The sequence below is a fragment of the Rhea pennata genome, chromosome 10 (assembly GCF_028389875.1).
Source record: "Rhea pennata isolate bPtePen1 chromosome 10, bPtePen1.pri, whole genome shotgun sequence".
NCBI lineage: Eukaryota > Metazoa > Chordata > Aves > Rheiformes > Rheidae > Rhea > Rhea pennata.
The window spans coordinates 8,154,636-8,175,167 of NC_084672.1; the positions used below are offsets into that span (position 1 = coordinate 8,154,636).

A 20,532-nucleotide genomic window follows, 5' to 3' on the forward strand; every position below is an offset into this window, starting at 1 on the left:
CTTTCTTTGGCTCCTTCTAAAAATCCTAGCACTGTGCTGTTCAATATCTTGTCCTTTTACAAATGGCATGGCCCAAATCTTGACCTGAAATAATTTAGAACCTCAGCCTGGGTCAGGGCATGTGGAACTGCACTTCATCTTTCTGTGCTCCTCTTGATGAGGGACACTGCTGTGTTAATAGGGTTTTGTTCTTTTCTCGGGCTACTCACTTGCCAACCAGTGTCACAATTAGCATCATGAAAATCACTTTTTTGTGAGTGCTGATGACGTGATCAGAGGAGGATCCTTATAACAGGCAGGAGACTAAGCAGCGATTTAGTAGTATTGAGAGAACAAAGATCCTATTTTCATGCAAATATCTGCAGTCAAAATGAAGAGAAGTGAAGATAAGTAGGTGATATGTTAGTAGAATTATTACTCAAGGGGATTTTGCTTGAAGGTTTGCAAGTGGATTCAGTGATGCTTTAATCTCTCACCTTGATGCCATGTTATATTTTGGGCATGTCAAAATGTACTACAGTGTAACAAGATGTGATCTGTTGGATGAGGCTTTATGTAGCATGAAGAGGTTCCTGTGCTTTCTCTTTTTATTACTTACATACCCGGAGAAGGTTATGTGTCGCATGGGCTTTGCAGAGATAAATTGCTAACCAGAGCTTTCTAGCAGCAACCCCAGAACTCAGGAAGGAGTCAGCCTAAGCATTGGCCTGAAGATTTTGAAGACTTGAGCTCGATTCTGGGCCTTGAAGGGTATAGATGAATGTGTACTTGTGGCTGGCTGTGGGGCACAGCAGTGCAGGACAGTGAATAGTCCTAGGGAGCCTGGGACTGAAATAGTTACAGAGAAGAGGCTGCTGTGAGTTGCTTGTTGGTCTTGCTGTGTGAGGATCCCACTACGGGGAAAACCACCATTCTGGTCAGGTCTGTGGTCATGGGGGTATTGGAAGGAGGGAGGAGGAATGAAATAAGGTAGCTCAGCGGTGCAGGACCCTTGATGGGTACCTGCCAATTGGTGTATTGAGTATGACTGGCCGACTGCACCATCTGCACTTTCATGAGACATAATGTTTATTGGTTATCACAATAATTTCAAAGCTTATCAGTAGCTGAGTAACTGGATATGCTTTAAAGTACAGGATTGAGTGACTCCTGCATGCCATGGAGTTAAATCTTTGTTTCTCAGGTAGTTCAAGGGATGTTTTATGACTGTGTCATCAGCTCTTTGCTCTATTTGTTGCTTCATTAGGCTTCATGTTGAGTGCGGTGTGGGGGAGCATGGCAGTTTGATGTGGGATTTGACTAGGGTGGCTTCTGTGAAGAGAACAGGCACTTAACAAGATCTGTGGTTTGCCTGCTGATGTGTACCTCTTGTTATGACTCTCCTCTGATGAGATGTTGATATACTTATTGGGAATTTGCTGTTCCAGGCTGGGGAGCCTTTAAAGGAAGCTTTAACTGGAATAGGGAGACTGCCCTGGTTAGACCTACAGGCTCTGTATGAATCTATTCTTCATTGCACATGCAGAACAGTGACAGATCAATGTTTGCTTAGTCTCTTTCCCTCCACCCTTTTCTAGGTCTGGACACTCCAGAAGCTTTCCTGACACTGAATCTTAAGACAGATAGATGTGACTTAGTATAAGCCTTAGGAGGAGCAGAACATGGTTTTCTGCTCGTCCTATTGTACCTTGCAATTAGTAGAATTATGGCAAACTCTTCAGGGTTTTTAAGATGAGGAAGCCCCTGCTTTAGGGTTTGTTTTTCTTGTTTTGACTGAGGAAAGAACCTCTCAGTTAACATGCTATGCTTTCTCCTCACATAAATAAGAGATAAGAGTTGTTAAAGCTGTAGTCATCAATTGCAAAAGAGAACGTGTTTTATTTTGCTTTGTGCTATTTACAGCTGTTGTCCATTAGGAGTCCTCAGGAGCCTCATTCTCAGCTACAACAGCAGAGTCCCATAAGTTTAGCTCAGCAATGAGTCTGCAAAACAGCACTAAATCATGCTGATGGGAGAAAGAAGAAAATGTTTGGAAATGGCAAAACACAGCTGATGTCTTTGCAAAAGCTGTTTTTTTTTTTTTTTTTTTTTTTTTTTGCTTGCTGTTGTTTTAGGCCACTACTTAAGGTAGACTAATGCACTACATCTAGATGGAACAGAATAGAAATTTTGTACCCAAATTTTGGAGGAAAAAATTCAGAACAGCTAGTAGTTCTGCAGGGGCTAAAAGGATTAAGATGTATAGTATATTTTGATCAGTGTGTGTGTGTGTGTGTTTGTGTAACCTCAAGCAACAGCAAGGTAAAGTATAAGAATGATATCAAACTTAGTATATGGCTAATGAGAAATTGAGTTCTAGTTGCTTCACTGGGCACACAATATGTGATTACTCTGTATGAGCCTTTTGAGCTGGGATTGTTCAGTGTTTTTAGTGCCCACCAACTGCTTAAGAGGAATGGGTAAGGTAGGGAGGTGTGGGGACAGTTGTTTCCAAGTCTGAGTCTGCATCCCGACAGACATAATTGAATGAATAATTAGTTCCCTTTCTGACTGAGAAATGAGATGTTTCACTTACTGTATTCTGAAACAGCCTTTGCTTTGTCAGACAAATCACTATACAGCTCTAATACGTCTGTGTTTTTCAGCATAGGTGTTTTTCCTCCCTATTTCACATTAACTGATTAATGTTTTGTAAAGCACTTGGAAACTGAAGGACGGCTTTGGGAGCTAAGGGCAAAGGAGTACAAATTGCGAATTCAGCATTTGTTTACAATATTATTGTTCACAGGGTGGTGCTTAGCTGATGCTTTGGGAAGGGTTGTGTTTTCTGTCTTGTTACTACTCCAAAAGTCTGTCTCTGGGATCCCCTCAATTTATGCAGAGGAGCAGAGTCCGAGTTCTGGAGTTGTTTGATGGAACTGTAGAAAAACATTCTGGCATCAGCGCAAGGCCCTGAAAAATAATGGTTTGCACAAAAGCAAAGTTGTCAGGTGAACTTGTGACACTCACAAAAGTCTAACTTTAAAATAAATCCTTGCTTTGTCCTTTGCTTTTATTTCCTGTGCCTGCCAGGTGTCTCCCTCTGCCTTCTCCTGTTTCCAAATCCTCCTTGGCCCATCTGTGGATTCTACTCAGCACAGATGGGAGCTTCAGAGAATCTGCTGTCAAATTTGGTTTTTTTGGAGCATATTTGTACTGATTTTTTTTTTTTTTTGGGGGGGGGAGACTTATAGCTAGGCTGAATGTGGGTGCTTTTTCACAGGAACAGCAAACACGTCTGAAAACAGGACAACTTCTGCTAAATTGCAAGTCTGCTTCAAAACATGGGTTCGTCAGATCTTATCAATGAACGGTTTTGTAAGGGTTTCTTTCCCCCCCCCCCCCCCATCTAAAAGAAAACCCTCTGCCACCTTCCCCCCCCCCCATACCTTTATCCTATGTCTCCCCTCCCAAACATAAAACAGCTTAACTGTTCTAGTTGCAGTTTCTGAGAATCAGCCTCACAGATTTGAGTCCTGGCTGTTTGTAATTGCAAACTCTTTCCACCAAGGGTTAGCTATGCAGGTTGTAATTGCTACCATTTGAGACTCTCTGTAGCTTATCACAAAACATCTTTTGTCTTTTCCTTGTTCAGTTTTATCAAAGCAACTTCATTAGTTATGATCCATGATCCTAACCCTGCAACACAGATCTGACAATTTGCATGCCTTGGAACCCTTGAAAAGCTGGACATACCTGTCTCAATATTTGAAGAGTTCTCAATCTTTAATGGAGAAAAATGAAAGTAAAATAGGGCTTTAGAAAATGAAATCATTTCTAGCTGCCCTTTAAACCTGTGTATGGTGTGATAGGGTCAAACTTTCAAGAACTGGCTGAAAATAGGGTAGTGCCATTTTGTGGGACAGTAATTTATACATGCAAAATGCCCTCTAATGGTTCATGTAAGTATGCGTGAGACAACATGGAAACAAAAAAGCAAAGGGGTGGGGATGAAACTAGCACATGCTAATTCCTGGGGTTGAGTTTGGGGTCAACTGGCAAATTATACCCCTAGATAGTCCACACATTTCCTAAAGGTACATTTTCTCTGTTGGGTTGATGTTACAATTAAAAAGCAAAAATACCACTTAGAGATAAAATTCAAAGAGAAGTTCTATCTAGTTTTTGCTTTTATTTTACAGACAACCGTCCTTATGTGTTTCTAATGGCCCGTGTTCACCCTGGTGAAAGTAATGCCAGCTGGGTAATGAAGGGGACCCTGGAGTTCCTTGTAAGCAGTGATCCCATGGCTGATCTCCTGAGGAAATGTTTCATTTTCAAAATTGTCCCCATGCTCAATCCGGATGGAGTCATCAATGGCAAGTGAGTTGTAGTGATCTCTACTTATTCTGGAGTTTTGCTAGGTTTGTTCCTCAGGCTTTATCCCTGTGTGTTTAGCAGGTCTTGTCTGTAATGTTTTGGGTCAGGAGAATCCTGTTTGCTTAGACTTGTTTCAGTGATTCCATTGTCAATCTGTGAAGAAGATAAATCCGAGGTGGAGCCCAATGCTTCTTGCGCGTCTCAGGTATCTTTTGGTTTTGCACTGTGTGTGACAGTAACATCCCTCAGGTGCTAGGTTGGAGCATTAGTGGTATTAGACAAACTGGGTCTGGCTTGCCATCTGGAAATCTATTTATTCTGCTGTGTTGGTGTGATAGACTTCACCTGAAAGGCAGATATGCTTGGGAATAACTGACTTTAATTAAATATTTTGTGTAGCCTGAGGGGAGAAGATGAATAAGGATCTATTATATCTTGACATTTTCATGGAAATACTTCCATCTAGTGAAGCTCCCTCCTTTTCCCACCTCCTTTTCATTCTTCCCTCCCACACATTTCCTAAAAGATACTGAGTCCTGAGCTTATAAAAATACTGATTCTCTCTTTAGAGCTGCTTATCCACGCTAACATGCCCCCACTGTCTCTACTCAAGAGTGGAAAAAGTGCGAATATGCTTCCAGTATGTAGACATAAATATTATTAAGCCAGTAGTGAAAGAGAGATTCCTTTTGAAGGCTTGACAGATGCACTAAGATGAGATAGCCTTGCACTTTTCTGGAAAAAATTTCCAGTGTCTCTAAGAGCAGTGGAATTTACTCACTTCATTGGGTGTTTATGGAGCAAGTGTAACTTAACAACTGTCAGCCCTGTCTCTGGTGCAGGGGCTAGACCTTATGAGCTTGTCCAACTGGCAGCTCGAGAGCTTTTGACCAGGTAATAAGGACTTTCAGGATTTGGTAACAGCTGTGTTCCCCTGCTTGTTGCAATGAACTAATCCCAAAGCTGGAAGATCAGTTTAGACAAGCACTGAAATACATAGCTAAGTCTAGAGGAATAACTTTCCTTAGGCTACATTCACCTGTCTGCTTTTAGGTCAGGCTGTACAAATTGAGTGCAGCAGAAACAGAAGGACAACCCTAAGCAAAAACTGAGTTGATCTTACTTGGTTCTTCTAAACTAATTAATTTCAGCTTGGGTGAGGGGTTGTTCCAGTAGTCTCTAGTCTATGACTATGAATAATAACAGCCTTTGTGCTGCTGCACTCCCCAGGACATGAGTGATCTGTGGTTTGGGAGAGCTGTTGTGTAGCTGGATGCTGCAGCAGAGTATTCTAAGCCTCTGCTGGCTTCCCAGAGCCTCCCAGATAGTGGAAGCAAAAAAGGGTTGTGGCTCATGCTCCTGTTTTTTTTTCCCTTTTCCCCCTTTGCAGTGCTTAATTAAAGTTTCCAGCAGATGGAGGACTAGAGGGAATGCTTGACCTTTCTTTTTTTTTTTTTTTTTTTTTTCCCTCTAGCTGTCAAGAGGGGAATGTAGCAGAGAAGGGACCCTCGGGAGGGAGGAACGTGGCTTTGTGACACCTGGATGGAGTGTTGTACTGCCTGAGTGCATGTTGCATGGAAGATATTTTGCCTTCCCTGGTGCAGAGGAGCTTAAATTGTAGTTAAACCTCACAATGAGTGACCATTTTTCTGGAGAGGAAGTTTTGTTAGCTTTGCATGTGGGGTTGGGGTCTGGAAAACAGGGACTTGGCCATAGCTTTGTTATGCTTTCCCTTCCCTAGGCCTCACGTTCAGTAATTCCTTTCTGCTACATTTTAGAAACCTCTTTCCTGTGAGGCTCTCTGTCTGTTATCATGTGGGTAGAAAAACAAGAATTTTCAAGATTTGAGTCTTCCTATACTGCAAGAAATGCTTCTGGACCTGAGGTTTCTAACTGTTAGGTGGAGATAACCATGCACATTGGAGAAGGAGAATATCTATCAGGTCTCTAAAGTCCACATGTGCAGGCTTATTTAATGTTTCACCTGATCCAGTTTTAAATTTCCCAGTGAAATCTGTCTTTTGGGTCGCTGCTACTATTACATGGGAAACATCAGAGGGAACTGATCTATAGCCCTTCGCTGGCTGCAGTACTTGCATGATGCATTTTTGTACTTGTTAATTGTGTTTTTTCTCACTTCTAAAACTCACTTCATGGAGCCGCTTGTTTTGCCTGAGGCTTATGAGCCCTTGTGCAAGTCCTGCAAGATCTCCCTTGACAGGCTGCTGGAGAGCCTGGTGCTCCCTCTGCGGTGTGCAGAGGGGAACCTGCTACTTGTTTGTGGTTTCACACGTGCTGATGTGCTCTTGTGCCTTCCCTGCTATGTGGATTGGATGTGCTGAATTCTTCAGGTCTGCTGTCCAGGCCAGCAAATATTCGGACTCTGCAGTGGGCTCTGGAAATACCTGTGTGTGGTAACAAGCTATCTTGTGACACCAGGATTTCCTCTGTTTCAGTACCTCTTTTCCTAGGACTGTGCCCAAAGGGGTGTATGTGTGTGTGTTGATAAAATGACATCTTCCACTGCTTAAAGGCAGTTATAGGAGCCAGGCAGAGCAGTTTAACTGCCCTGTGCGCTTGCTTTTTAACAAGCAGAGTGACTTTGAATTTTTTTTCCCCATTATGGAAGTGCATAATTCTATCTCTTCCTTACTCTCCTTCCCTCTTCCTGTACCATGATACTGCGCTTTCGTTATCTCGGTATCTCTCCTTATTTAAGAGTCAGATTCTTTTCGTTGGTAGTTCGAAGCTCCTCACTCTCCCTCCTCCCCAATCCTATGTGTCGGGGTTTGCGTAACGCTTCGTTGCCCAACGCGGAGGTGACCGCCAGCGCGTGGTTTCGAAGGATTCCTCCCAGCAGCTCGGCTGTGCCCCTTCGCCAGGCGGCTCCCCGCTGGAGGCGCAGCTCAGCGGATGAGCACTCGTCTCGGCGGGGCGCCGCGCAGGGTACCGCAGTAACGCGATTACGCTCTGGCAGCGTGCGACCGAGCTGGGAAACAGTTCTCCACCCTCCCTTTCGTTTCAGTCAGTGCTGTGAGAATCAATTCCCGTCCGTCAGCGATGGAGAAAATTGCAGCTGTGTCACTGATGCTAAATGAAGATAGTGATGGTGCGAGTGTGCGTGTGTGAGTTCTCATCCCTTAAAGAATAATAACTCTGAATATTGCAGCTAATTGGCTTTGTTCAGTCCACAGATTTACGTTACTGTGTGTGACAAGTACGTTGCAGTCAGGTATAGAGTTTATTAAATAATATGCAGCTGATCAATCTGATAATGGCTATATATTTTAAATGAAGTACTACTACCATTACTTTTCATAAAGCTGATCTTGCGCTCTGCCAGATAATTGGCTTTTGACTACTCCTGGAGACAGGATGCTGCCTTAGATGGACATGTGGTCTGACCTGGTACAGTCACTTATATGTTGTATCTTATATCAAAGGGAACAAAACTGAGAGGAAAAGAATAGTCTCCATCCCTCAAAGCCGAAGTGCAATTGTCTGAAGTGACAGCCATTTTAAACTAGTTAACAAGGACTGTCCTTGCAGACTGACTTTATTTTGCATAGGTTGTTCTGAGAGGCTTTTATGGCTGACTGCTTTATCCTCTCCCCTTTCTTAACTGAGTGATAGTGAAATAATAAATGAATTCCCTCTGCAGCTTTACTAAGTGCTGGAGAATCCACAGACAGTAGTGCTTTCCTCAGAAAACCAATATAAAGTATAGTGGGTGAGCAGGAGACCTGGCTCTGCTACTGATGCACTACGTGACTTGGTCATTGCCCATCCTTTTGCCTGAGATTTCTTCCCTAGAAAAAGAGGGGCTTTTATTCTGCCACCTTTGAGTAGTTTGGGATGAAGAGTGAAATATGCGTATTGGGAGCATTTTCTCTTCAATCTAGACCCACAACTGTTTTAACTATTAAGCTTATTTTTGACTTGTACAAGGTGAAAAGTGTTGTTTGTTTTCAGGAAGCTCTACTTATTGACAGTGACATGAAGTAGCCTTGATGAAAGTATTTAGTTTACTTTAAAGAAAATGCTCATATGTTTGAGTGAAATCTTTGTACCTTCAAAGTAGGTCTACTATGTTCATTGCTATATAAAATCTTGGATTTGGGATCAGTAAGAAAATCTGTAAAAGGCTTAATTATGGCAGCACAAATGGCATTTTATAAAGAAATGCAGAACATCTCACTTTCCGCTTTTCCACCTAAAGATGTTATCACAATTTATGCATTGACTAAGTTAACACATGCACTTGCACCTACCTGCACAGTTGAGTGTTAACTAGTGATGTGCTCTTGTGCTGTTTTGCTGTCTATATGAGCTCCTGTTTTATGTCTGTCAGCAGCCTGTATGGGCAGATGTGCCTTAACATCTGCTCAAACTTGCATCCTTGTCGCGTGAACACACCTGGCGTGTCCACACGTGTGCTCACAGTCACAGCACAGTAGTCAGCATTTTGTGCTTGTGGCTGGACTTCTCCAGACACTGCAGCTCTGGAGAAGTGTTGCTATTTATTACACTTAAATTTAGTATTATTAATTATATCAATATAATTTATATCATCATAAACAGCAATAATGACTGTTGCCAAATACTAACACTTCATGCTTGCCAACTGTGCCTGTGTTTGAGGGTTTTTTTCTTCCCCACTTCCCAGAAGTATTAAATTGATTCAGCCTTGCAATATAATCAATCACGCAAGAAGCGGAGGCTCCCAGGGAGTGACTGTGTGTGTGTGCACACGCGCATGCACTCTTTTCTTTTTTCTTTTTTTTTTTTGTGTATATAAATACAAAGTGCATCGGGGGGGGGGGGGGGCGCTCCATGGGCAGCTTATACTTGAAAGTATTTTGTGTATTCAAATTCCCTTCCCACAAACCTCTAACTGGCCAATATTAGTTTTGTTTACTCTTACGCACGTGAGGTGTGTGGATTTTGGCTTTCCCCTGGTATTTAGTCCCACTTCTGTCAGGCTGTTTATTCCACCGCAGCTTGCTTGTGGGGCTTTGTTCATTACCTCCTGGAAGCCAGCAGAGAAAAGCTTGATCTCCTTGACAGTTACTGAAGTAGAGAGAGAGAAATGTCCTTTGAAATCCCTTCCAGGGAATGTTTGTTTTGCTCAAAAGTCACAAAGGGCAAAATGTGAGTGTTCTCTCACTCACTGCGTGGAGTCTTATTCTTTCTTTTTTTGAAGAAGGATGCTTGCAAGAGGATGAATTAGAAGTAAATTTGACTTTCTACCAGACAGCATTCTCTGCACATATGACCTAACTTTTCCCCTAGTTCCTCCCCCCCCCCCCCAATATTAATGCTGACCTCTCTGCAGTCTGGCCCATTCAGGTATTGCATTCTCCAAACAGTAAGAGATAGAACCGATCAAGGACATGAAAAAAGTTAATGGCTAATCTAAGGAGTCAGTTTATGATCCAGAACTGCATCCTCAAAGATTAAGTCTTGAGGTGCTGTTACACAAAGCTGTGTGACTGCAGACCTGCTGTGCTGGTTCCCTTGTACCTCCTAGCCCCCTGTTCTCTTCATTGCTGCTCACCAGTCAGAGGATTGAAGAGGAGCTTAATTCTCAGCATCAAGGCTTGCCTAACCACATTGGCACCGTGTGCTCTGCAAATGCACTCCAAAGGGGCTCTCTAGACTAGCTTAACTGTGGTGTATGTGTATGTCTAAAGATAGTGCCATGATGACAGAAGGCTAGGAAAGGAGTGTTTTCAAACTGTGCCATAAATCAATGGGAAACTGCATCCCTAGGGAAAGGAAGTACTACAGTATTAGTTTGCTGCTGTTCTTTACTAGATGCTCTACCCATCCCACATGGTCCCCCCTATGTATCCAGAAGCTTTGAATCTAATTTAGCATTGCTAGTCTTCTAATGTGTACCATGCTAAAAGCAGTTGGTGAATATGCTTGGAAGCCAAAGTATTTGGGTAAAAACGCTTTTTGAAACATGCTGCTCTTAATCTTCAAGAATGGCATACTGTAGGGTGGCATGTTTGTATTCACTGTTGCTTTGCTCAAGACCTTGGGGTGGATGAAAGTGCCAGTTCTGGGAAGCATCTGTACTGGCCTGGTATGTGGCTTTGGGCAGTAGGTATGAACTGTGAGATAAACTTCCACTCTCTTGGAGAAAGTTACCTAGTGAACTGCTGCTGTGCTGCCTCAGGGATCCTGCGAAGAGGGCAGTGTTCCTTCTTCAGTGGTGAAGGACAGCCAGTGAATGAGGTCTTCTCACTGGGAAGTTTGGTTGCCTTTTAAAGAGACCAGCCCAAATATTTTTGGGTGCCTGTCTGCCACCATTAGTTCCCCTAACAAAATGGGGCTCAAGAGACTGTTTGTACCTCTTCAAGGCAAGCAGCCTTATTGCTGCTGGGAACTTAGGCTAGCAAATCTGGTTAGTGCATGGACTGCAATGTTCCTGAGCTTTCACTGCTGCACGCTGCTCCCTGGTGCAGCTAGGAGAGGGGTCTGGCCCTCCACCATGCACTTCCCTGAGCATGTTTCTGCTGTGGGAGGTGCCCTCTAATTCGGCCACAGTCCTTTGCCCTGTGCTGAAGCTGCAGCTCACCCGTGGCGCTCCTGCTGCAGTAAACATCCCTCTGCAGACAGCTGCGCCCCAGGACTCCCCTCGACAGTGCTTCCGACGCAGCGTTGTTTATTCCTTTCTTTATCATCCAGAGCTGCTGGGCCTCCTGAGTTATTAGCTTTATTCACTCATTGTCAGTGTTTCCTTCTTCTTAAATATGTCCCCATACGTCTCTGCTCCTGAGGAATATGCGTTCTCTTCTATTTACTGCTTTTCACAGGCTCCCACCTTCTCATTGCTCTCTCCACCCAGTGGCCCAGTAACAGCCAAGGAGATAAATAAGCTACATAACTCTTCCCAGCTATTATTATTATTTTTTTTTTTTTTTGCTGCTGCTGTTGCCCTGCATGGTAATATATATAATAACAAGGAAACAAATCTTATTACTAAAGTAATTACAATAAATAAAAAGCTGAGAGGGGAGAGGAAGGGTCTGTTGGGGGAGTGATTGCTGCAGGATTTTTTAAAATTTAATCTACTTGAAATTTTCTCTGCTGCTTTGTTGGTACCCTGCTGAGGTGGGTTGTGACTAATCAGCAGCCAGCTGTTGTTCTAACACACCCTCACCTAATTTATTGTATGGGTGAGTCCCTAAAACAGGAGCCTGTCTGCTATCATCATCTCTGGGACTTGGCACCAGTCACCTGCCGATGGTTGGCTTTATTGTTTAGTGCTTTTGTTTCCTGGAAGCTGAATAGCTGAAACTTTGGGTGCTCTGGCTGCCGTTTCTTTTGTTTTCTGGCATGTTTTGTGTGCTTCTGGGAGTTCAGGCAGGCAAGTACGCTCAATCTACTGAATTATAACCTGCTTGTCCCAATGTCCAGCCCAATAACAGGCCAACCCAATTGCTAGTCTTTGACAGATTGCGTGCCTTCGTAAGGCTCCCAGCGCTGGAGCTCCTAGTACAAACAGGGTCTAGAATTTATTGAGCTTCCCCCCCCCCACCTTACTTGTAGAAGAGGTGTTGCTGTTGTCTGCTTCCTAAAGGGCCATAAAACTAATTAGTTAATAGCCATATTAAGACCAGAAGGATCAAATGCATTTTTGCTTGTGTCGTTAGGCTTCCAGCTGCCAATTTCACAAGCATGTGCTGGATTTGTAAAGCTCGCTGAAGCGGTAAAGGTGCCCCCATGAATTGAGTGTACCTCCCTTTGCTCTATTGCACCCAATTTCTGCTGGTGATGCAAGGTCATCTGGCTATTTCATCACAAAAATTACTTGATGTGTGCTCAATGATATTACTTTATTGGGCTTCTAAACACTTCAGCTTTTAGCCTTGGAGGTTATTTCATTTTAGATAGGTACTACTTTGTATTTTCAAGCTAGTGTGAATATCAGATATGAACATGATGTTCTATGAGCTCAGAAGGGAATCATTTTGCTCTGCATTTGTGTCTATTTCTCTGACTGACAGGAATTCATAATCAGATGCATGCAGTCCTTTGAAGATGTTTCTAGGAGCCAGGAGACTGGTGTATGAAGCAAGCTTTTAGGAGAGTTAATGAGTTGATTGAATCACATTATTCTTGTTGTTCTTGGTTTGGTTGTGCATGATTCTCCTTTTTGTTTGCTCTAGGCTTATTTGAATCCCTTTTGTGATGTATTATTTCTGTAAAAGTTGTGACTGTGCTAGACTTTCTGCAGACAAGCAAGGAGCAGCTTGGTCCCTTGTTAGGAGTTGAGTTGTTAGTGGTACAGTCTGTGCAATGGGATTGGCAAAAACATCAGCCAACACCCCAGCAACCTTTTCAGATCTTAGACAGATCTTGGCCCAGTCAATCTTCTCCATCTTGACCGTGTGATACTCTTTATGGATATGCAAACTTTGTAGCTACTGCTCTCCTTTATCGCTCCATGTAGCGATAGGGAAAGCATTCCCACTGCAGCGATTTCAGTACCTATCTGGTTGGACCTTTGTGAAGGACTCATGAATGCAGGAATTAGAGTTGTATGAAAAACAGCAATCTCTTGACAGCCTCTTGGAGTTTGCAGGGTCTCTGTAAACCTTGACCAGCTGGTCACACCGTTGAACTTGCATTGAAAACTGTTGTGGTTATTGCTGAATTTGTATGTTACGTGTTATTAGATGACAGATGGTAGACATCAAATACTGACATCAAGCTTGAATCTATTGGAGATGAGCTCATGACATGAGCGCAGGAACTGTTTAGGTCACCCATTTCAAGACAAAATCTGCTTATCCAGGTCTGTTACGTCTGTTAGTGCCTATTGGAAGCTGCAGATTCAGAGCTGGAGTCATTATTCATGGAATGGGAAAAGAGAAGTCCACAAAATGAAATTGTAAAAACTTCACTTTTATGGATGTGATGAAGAATGTGCATGGCTTTACTGCAATAGCCACGCTACCTGGAAGGCTGAAATTGCCTGGGAATGAAGGTTATTGTCTCTTGTAATATACCTTTGTATATTATGCTGTGTAATAAATTGGGCAGTATTTCTTTTGCTTTGAAAACTGGACATCCCTGGAGTTCTAAATGACATTTCAAGTTTTATACAACCATTCAGTCCCTGTTAAGTATTAAAACACATCATTTTTTTGTAATATATATGCACAGGAATTCTTTTAAAAGGTATATGAATAAAAGATATGGAGCTTAGTTATGTGAGTGTAGAGCTGTTCCACGAGTTTAGCTTTCAAAAACTGTTGAATTGATTGTGTGGTTTGGCATGCTTTCCCCCCCCCCCTTTTTTTTTAATCATTAACATTTTTATTTATTTCCATCTTTCACTTTTTCTCTATCCCCTTTTAGAGATCTGGTATTCAAATGTAACAATAAAAACTGGCAAAGTACTGTGATGGGGGGAAAGAAAACAACTCTGGTTTGGAAAAATGGAGTTGCAGTTGAAAATTGTGTTTGTAGGAATGGGAAGAGGAGGCTTATCAACAAAATAAGCTTCATTTGGAAGCCTGTATTTTCAAAATTGCTTGTGCAAAAATGCTCCTACAGAGGACCAGCTGAGGCTGAGTTCACCTGTGCAGACAGTTTCTATGATTGCACATGCAATTGGGATAATTACGTGGGCAAATTTTGCTCCAGTGATTTGAGCAAACTGCCACCTGACTGACTAATTTGTAAGTCCAGCTGAAAGTCCTAGAGAAACAGCAAGAAAATGAAAAATAGAAAATTGAGTCAATGCTGGAATGGTAAAGGAGGAGAGAAGTCAAAACCTCTTCTGCAGTCTAACAGGCAGCTCTGTTGGAAGTCAGGAAAAAAATAGCGTGTTCTTGTAATGCTACAGAGCATGTGTGTGTCCTGAAGGGGTGGGAAAGCAAAACAGTCTTTGAAGTGGTACGACTCATAAGCTGTATCACAGGCATACAGGTTTGAGATGGGAGGGGAAGAAGGCAGAGCGTTAGATGAGCAGGGAGGAGAACTCCTGTAATGGTGCAGCCTGGGTCTGTGGTCTTCAGTCTACTGAAAACTGTGAAGTTGGTGTTTGAACACATCTTAGCTCGATGATGTCCTAACCCTGACAGCAACTGCTGAATAAGTATGATGATACATTATTATGTGAGAACAGTGGTGACTTACGCTGCCAGATTCCATAGGAATCATGCTGCATTCGGTATTTAGTAGAGTTGAGCAACTTTTCCATGATCTTTTAGAACTGACCAGTGGAATTTTACAAGAGAACATATTCTTATTTTAAGACAGCTAAATATTCCTTTACATCTTAAAGGACTATTCCATGTGTTTTGTCTGCGGAAGCACGACACAAGAAGTGATAGTGAATGATTTAGCTTGGATTTTGAACTGCCTCTTGGCTTGCTCTCAGTTATCTTCAACCAGTGACATGCACTTAAGGCCTAATTATTATAATAGTTGGAGCAGACCTGATATATTACACCATGCATATATACTGTTGAACTGCAAACATAAAAGGATTTATTATTGAATATGTACATGTAACAATCCATAATCAGAGCAGTGTCTTCACCTAATGCCTTTCTTGGTTATTTTATTTTCCCTGACCTTCATCTTAAAGCTATCTTCATCATCTTCCTCATTTTTTAAAGTTACTGCAAAATAACAAGGTTTTGCATGTGTGCAGGGATTTTTTTTCCTATGTACAATGAGAGCATCTCTACTAGAGTTTCTTTCTATGTGCTCACTTGTGCCTCATTTATATCCAAGTCATTCAGAAGTTCATCTCTTACTGAAGATGAACTGGTTCTCCCAGGAAGCACTTGCTCCCACTGAGCACTCTCTAGTAGTAGTTCTCCTCCATGAAGTCTTCTACCAGCGATAATAGTGCTGATGGAAGTATACTTGTCAAATAAAACTTTCTATATTCATTTTACCTGATAGCTAACAGAATTCATTAAAATGAAAAGCCAACATTAAAAAAGGGATGTGAATTTTTGTCTCCTTATATTGATTATGACGTGTAAAGAAGATGCAAACTGCACAGCAACTGCCATCGTAAACTGTCTTAATACACTTCAGAAATGAGAAGATAGGAGGAAAAGAGGCTTAGATAGCAATATAGTTTATTGCACTAATCACCTCCACAGAGCTCTGTGATGGGTTTAAATCCTTGCTCTAGTGGCATGTGAAAAAACACAGTGGTCTCGTCCAAGGTCCTAATAGGAGTCAGTGTGTATATTATAGAAATCTATAGTACCATTTCAGAGGCAGCAGTCAATTCTCTGCACGATGGATATAATGCTAGGTAAAGCAGGTCTGGATTATACTTGTGATAGAAGAGCAGTAAAGCAAACCATGGAAGTGAAATAGAATGAGCTCTTGAAGATCAAAACTGAGGTAGAGGTTACTTAGATATATTTGGATTGTAAGTATAGCAGCTTTCGGTGAGGCTGAGATCTCCAGGAAGTCCAGGCTGGAATGGGAGAGGGATACTGGGTTAAACCACCTGTGTAGAATAGCTAAACCTATTGGTGGCTGAGCTGTCTGATATCCTGCTATATGATACCGTGCAGGCAGGATGACATGCCTAAAGATTGAATGTGGAAACCGTAAGAGTAAACACAGTGGGTGTTGGTGGTTTTTTCCCTCCAGAACATGTATGTTGAGTGAAGGGAGTTTGCGTTGGTATGCTTTCATGTTTGGGGAAGTATGTTGTGTTTTTTTGTGCACAGGTTAGTATTCAGATGGAGAACACTGAAGAGCGAAGCCCTTTAAGTCAGGGTGATTTCTGGCTCTTTCCCTGACATGCAGGTGAGGTCACCCTGACCCTGAACTGTCCAAATTCTCTATCTTTAGACAGATTTCAACAGCATGTAATCCCATCAAGCAAGTGTTCAGAATTAAACAGTGTCCATACAACTTTGAGCTATATGATGTAAATAAAAAGCAGAATTTTGAGGAAAAAGCCTCTGTTGCAGTAAGTAGCAGAAATAACTGGAACGGAGTACATCTTTCTGTTATGTAATCATAGTGAAACACGATCTTGGCTGGTGGCAGTTAGTTGTAATGAACTGGCTTTGTCAGTGTTGGTACCTTTTCCCTTTTGTAGCTGATAAGTGTTCTGGTTTTGTGTATGTATTGGTGAAAGCAGTTAACTTTTGTTCCAAAGGATCTCAGTGTCCTAACAATCTTTACCTACCCTGCTTATAGGTGCTCCTTGTGTACAATCCTTCGATTGGTACAAAGCAGCTCTTTTGCTGCTACTTTGAACCAGTTGCTTCTGAGTGCTGGGAGTTACTGGCTTAAAGCTGTTGGACAGAAGTCTCAGCAAGCAGATCTGAAGCAGATGCTGCAGACTACAGTGTGATTTGAAAAGAAGTCACCTAAGTGTAATCAAACCCCTTCTGCTTTGTCTTTTTTCCCAAAGCATTTTATCCATCTCTGAGAAATCCATATAGCAGTTCTGAAATCATAATTTTACTTTCATAGTCTCAAATGGGATGAATAATCCCTGAACAACACATATCTAGCAAGCACTAATTCTCTCCAAACTGTGGTGTGCATATGAGTCTGTCATTGCTAGTTCTTTCTTAAACTCAGTTGGGATCATAAACGAGGAGCTTGCTTTGAGGTTTGCCAAAAACTCTGTGGTCCAAATGATACAGTATTCTCTGTGTGTAGATTCATATACAGTCATGGTAATAGAGGCCATTTGATCCAGATTGTCAGGACTGAAAGGATGTAGTTGTGCTGGAAAAATTTGTATACATTTGCATGCACAATTACTCAAGTTAGAGTTTAGGCATTTAAGTGCCCATTTGTGCTCTCTTTTTCAATTATGTTCATCCTACAGGACTGGATTGTGCAAATTAGACACACAAATATGCATATGTTTTGTTGTGTGCCGTGCTGAAAACATGTTGCCTCATTTGGGCATAAAGTTGGACTGATTTTTTTTTCCCCCCTCCCCCCTTGAAATTTCTGTTCCAATCTGAGGAATGTGAATTGTGGTGGCTGAATGGTGATGCTTGAGCGATGTGTTTTCCTTTTCTAAATGGCTAACTCTTTTAACTGTTTCTTTAATGTAAGCTAATATTTTCATCTAACAGTTATTTAGGGTACTGTTATAGCTAGTCATAATTCAACTCTGTTGCTTACTGGTCCAAATAATGACCAGAGTTTGCCCCTGGCTGAGTTATTGTTCTTTGTTTCTTACTTCCTCTTTATAAACACTAACAGATTTGTCTTTATAGCTAACTAGGAGATAAAGGAAAGCAGAAGCAGTAGTGTTGACTCAGAACTCCAGCCTGGCAGCTTTAGGGAGAAAATTGCTTATAGGGGTCTGAAGGCTTGTTAGTGATTTGGCCCACAGGTTTCCTACAGGCTTGCCCAGCTCCATCACTTGCATGTTTAGTATCACCACACAAAGTTCTTACTGCAAATACTTGACAGGGGGGCAAAGAAGTTCAATGTGACTTGTGACTGCAACACAGTCTGGGTGAATGATAAGCTGCTGTCCCATGACCTTGAGCATACTAAAGCTTACACAAAAGTTAGGACTTGAGTCAGCTGATCCAGTTAATATAAATGATACTTGTGAAGAGACTTGGAAAATGACTTGCTCAAGCCTTGCAATAAAGTGCAATTTCTGATTATTTTAGGTAGCCTGGGGAGGAGGAGTCTCTTGAGACTTTTATGGAAGCCTTATTTTTTTTTTTACATCTGAAAGGACCAAAGAGATGGGCTGTGGCTCCGTTGATCAGCCAAGTTCAGAAAGCTAATCTGCACTGCTTTAAAATTCCTAGTTTTGGATCAGCCTGTTAGAGAACCTCTCTCCCAGACTGGGAAGGAGATGGGACTCTGTAGGCCTGCTTTTGCTTGTAGGCTACCTTTTCTTTCTTCACTTTGAAAGGTTGCATTGCATTCCTGATATAATTAGAAATTTTTATCTTCCTCCTTCTGCCAGATCTCTGGCTTTTTTTTCTATTTTTCTTCTGTATTGAAGACTTAATTTCTCACGGATGTGAGAGGTGAAAATTAAACAAACAGGCTGGCAGAGGGACAGAATAATACTTGATATCTGGAAAGCTGCAATGAGCTGTGACTTAAGAATTACAGTGCTTCATATTCAAACTTTTCTTTTTGATGCATTGGGGTGGCACAGGAGCTGACAGTGACATATGGAGAAGGACCTGTTAGCAGGATCGAGGCTGTTATGTGATAAATGATACAGTATGTCAGAGGACTTTTGTTATCCATCATTCTGGTTTCCTCTGAAGATGCTTCTACTAAAGAGAGAAGTAGCTACACAAGCAACTGGGGGGAATGCTCTAAATAGGGTCAATGGTTTTCTCAAGGGAAAATAAGAGAACTGGAAAGCCTGTGTTCCTGTGAGAATTAATGACCCCTGAGCGTTGTGCTCCCAAAACTCTAAAACTGAGATGGATGTGTAGTCATCCAAGGTACCCCAGTTTATATTGGTGTCAAGACTGAGACAGCTTCTGTTGAAGATGGGGCTCTAAAGTCATTCAGAAGGTTTCAAAAGTCCACAAAGTTCTTGTTGCTGAACAGCAAAGCTTCCTCAGAAGCAATGCTGTATAGCATCTGGCTTTGGAGCAAAAACATAGTTCTGCCTCTAGTACATCCTCAGTCTTTCCCTATTCCACCTTTTCGCTTTCATTGGCTAGTTTTGAGTCTGTGATGCAGTGGTGTGAAAGTTATGGACCTATACTCCGTGGATAATGAGAAGCGTGGGAAAGATGGGCAAACGGAGTAGCAGGGTGGTACAGTTGCTCATATAAGCACAGGGGATAGAAAATAATATTGAAAGAAGGAATTGGGTTTTGACTCTCAAGACCCAATACAGGAATGCTCCCTGCAGGATGCTTTCTAGCATTTTTGCCAGGTCATGTTAACAAGTAATGGGGCAAACTTTCACAATTGTGTACCTTGCACTATTGGAAAGTTTCTTTCTGCTTTTGATCGCAGACTACTCCTTCTGTCACTTCTAACCCAACAGAACTTTATTTTTATCATCCTTTTCGCAAAGACAAATGCACTGGTGGGTGTTGGAGAGGAGCAAGGGATGTGTGGCACAAGGTAGACACATGTCTTGCTCAGCTTCCTTTAGTCCATCTCTTGTTGCATCAGCCACAGTGGCTGTTTTCCCCTACTTGATTAATGGATCCTCAATAGCTGTACAGTCTATAAACTTAGACAAGACAAGTAGTCTGTCTCTTTTGATCCTTGAACTCCTAAAAGCTTGGTTTAGAGTCTTTTTAAGTGATGTTTATGTGCCCACATGCACAGTACTAACTGGTGCAGAATATCAAGTATCACCAACTGGCATTTCATTCATAACAGCACTTAAAGAATTTGACTTAATTGACTGTCAAATGATCTGGAATGGTCTTTATTTTTGCAAGTGTCAATCAACAAATGGATTCCTTTGGAGATGGTTATATCAGAGCCCATCACTGAATTGGCTAAAAAAAATCACCTCACTTTCAGTTTATTATCATAGCCTTATAGCACACGTGGTGAAACCAGAATGTGACTGGGAGCGTAGCCCTGTTAGAAGGGTGGCTCAGCTTCAGTAGCCCTCAACAAACCCTGTTCTGGGGGGAGGGAGTTGCAATTCCCACAGCTGAATCTGTGCTGTAGTTAAATACAAGAATCAGTCTCCATGGCTGTCAAGCTGGCAGCAGCTCCTGCCCAGAACAAAACTTGCAAGGTGCAAACTAAGCTAAATATATGGATAACTCAGATCCCTCCAACTCCTATTGCTGTGATGCTCCACTTTATTTGACAGTGCAGCTTTTTTCTCACAAACTCTTCGTGTGATGAGACACTTATTTCAGCTGTTGACCCTTATCAGTGACCCCTCACTGGGAGATCAGCTGCAGAGAACCAGGCTACTATCTGCCTTCCACTTGCACATTTCTAATCAAAGCTGCCAATTTTGCTAACATCTATGGCTGAAGTCACAGTGAGGGAGACCTGGCTGAGTACAAAGAAGAGAAGTTCTTGGAGTGGCAGAGCCAGGGGTAAGAAATCCTAAGGGAAAGGCTAAAAAAGAAAAGTCAAGCTGAGAGAAAAGATGAACAGGCAAAGCAGTGATAGATTTTAAATTCTAGTTTTTATACCTAACACAAGCTGTCATGCAAATCAATCAGCAGT

The 20,532-nt window shown here is 42.0% G+C and overlaps 1 protein-coding gene across 1 annotated transcript in view; it reads left to right on the plus strand.

Annotated features, from left to right (window-relative positions):
- The window catches only part of AGBL1 (AGBL carboxypeptidase 1), a 290,148-nt gene that overhangs the window by 105,474 nt on the left and 164,142 nt on the right, over positions 1 to 20,532 (plus strand). Inside the window, exon 19 of the mRNA XM_062584021.1 lies at positions 4,182 to 4,362. Within this exon, the coding sequence (XP_062440005.1) occupies positions 4,182 to 4,362 (181 nt within the window). The remainder of the gene's footprint in view (positions 1 to 4,181; positions 4,363 to 20,532) is intronic.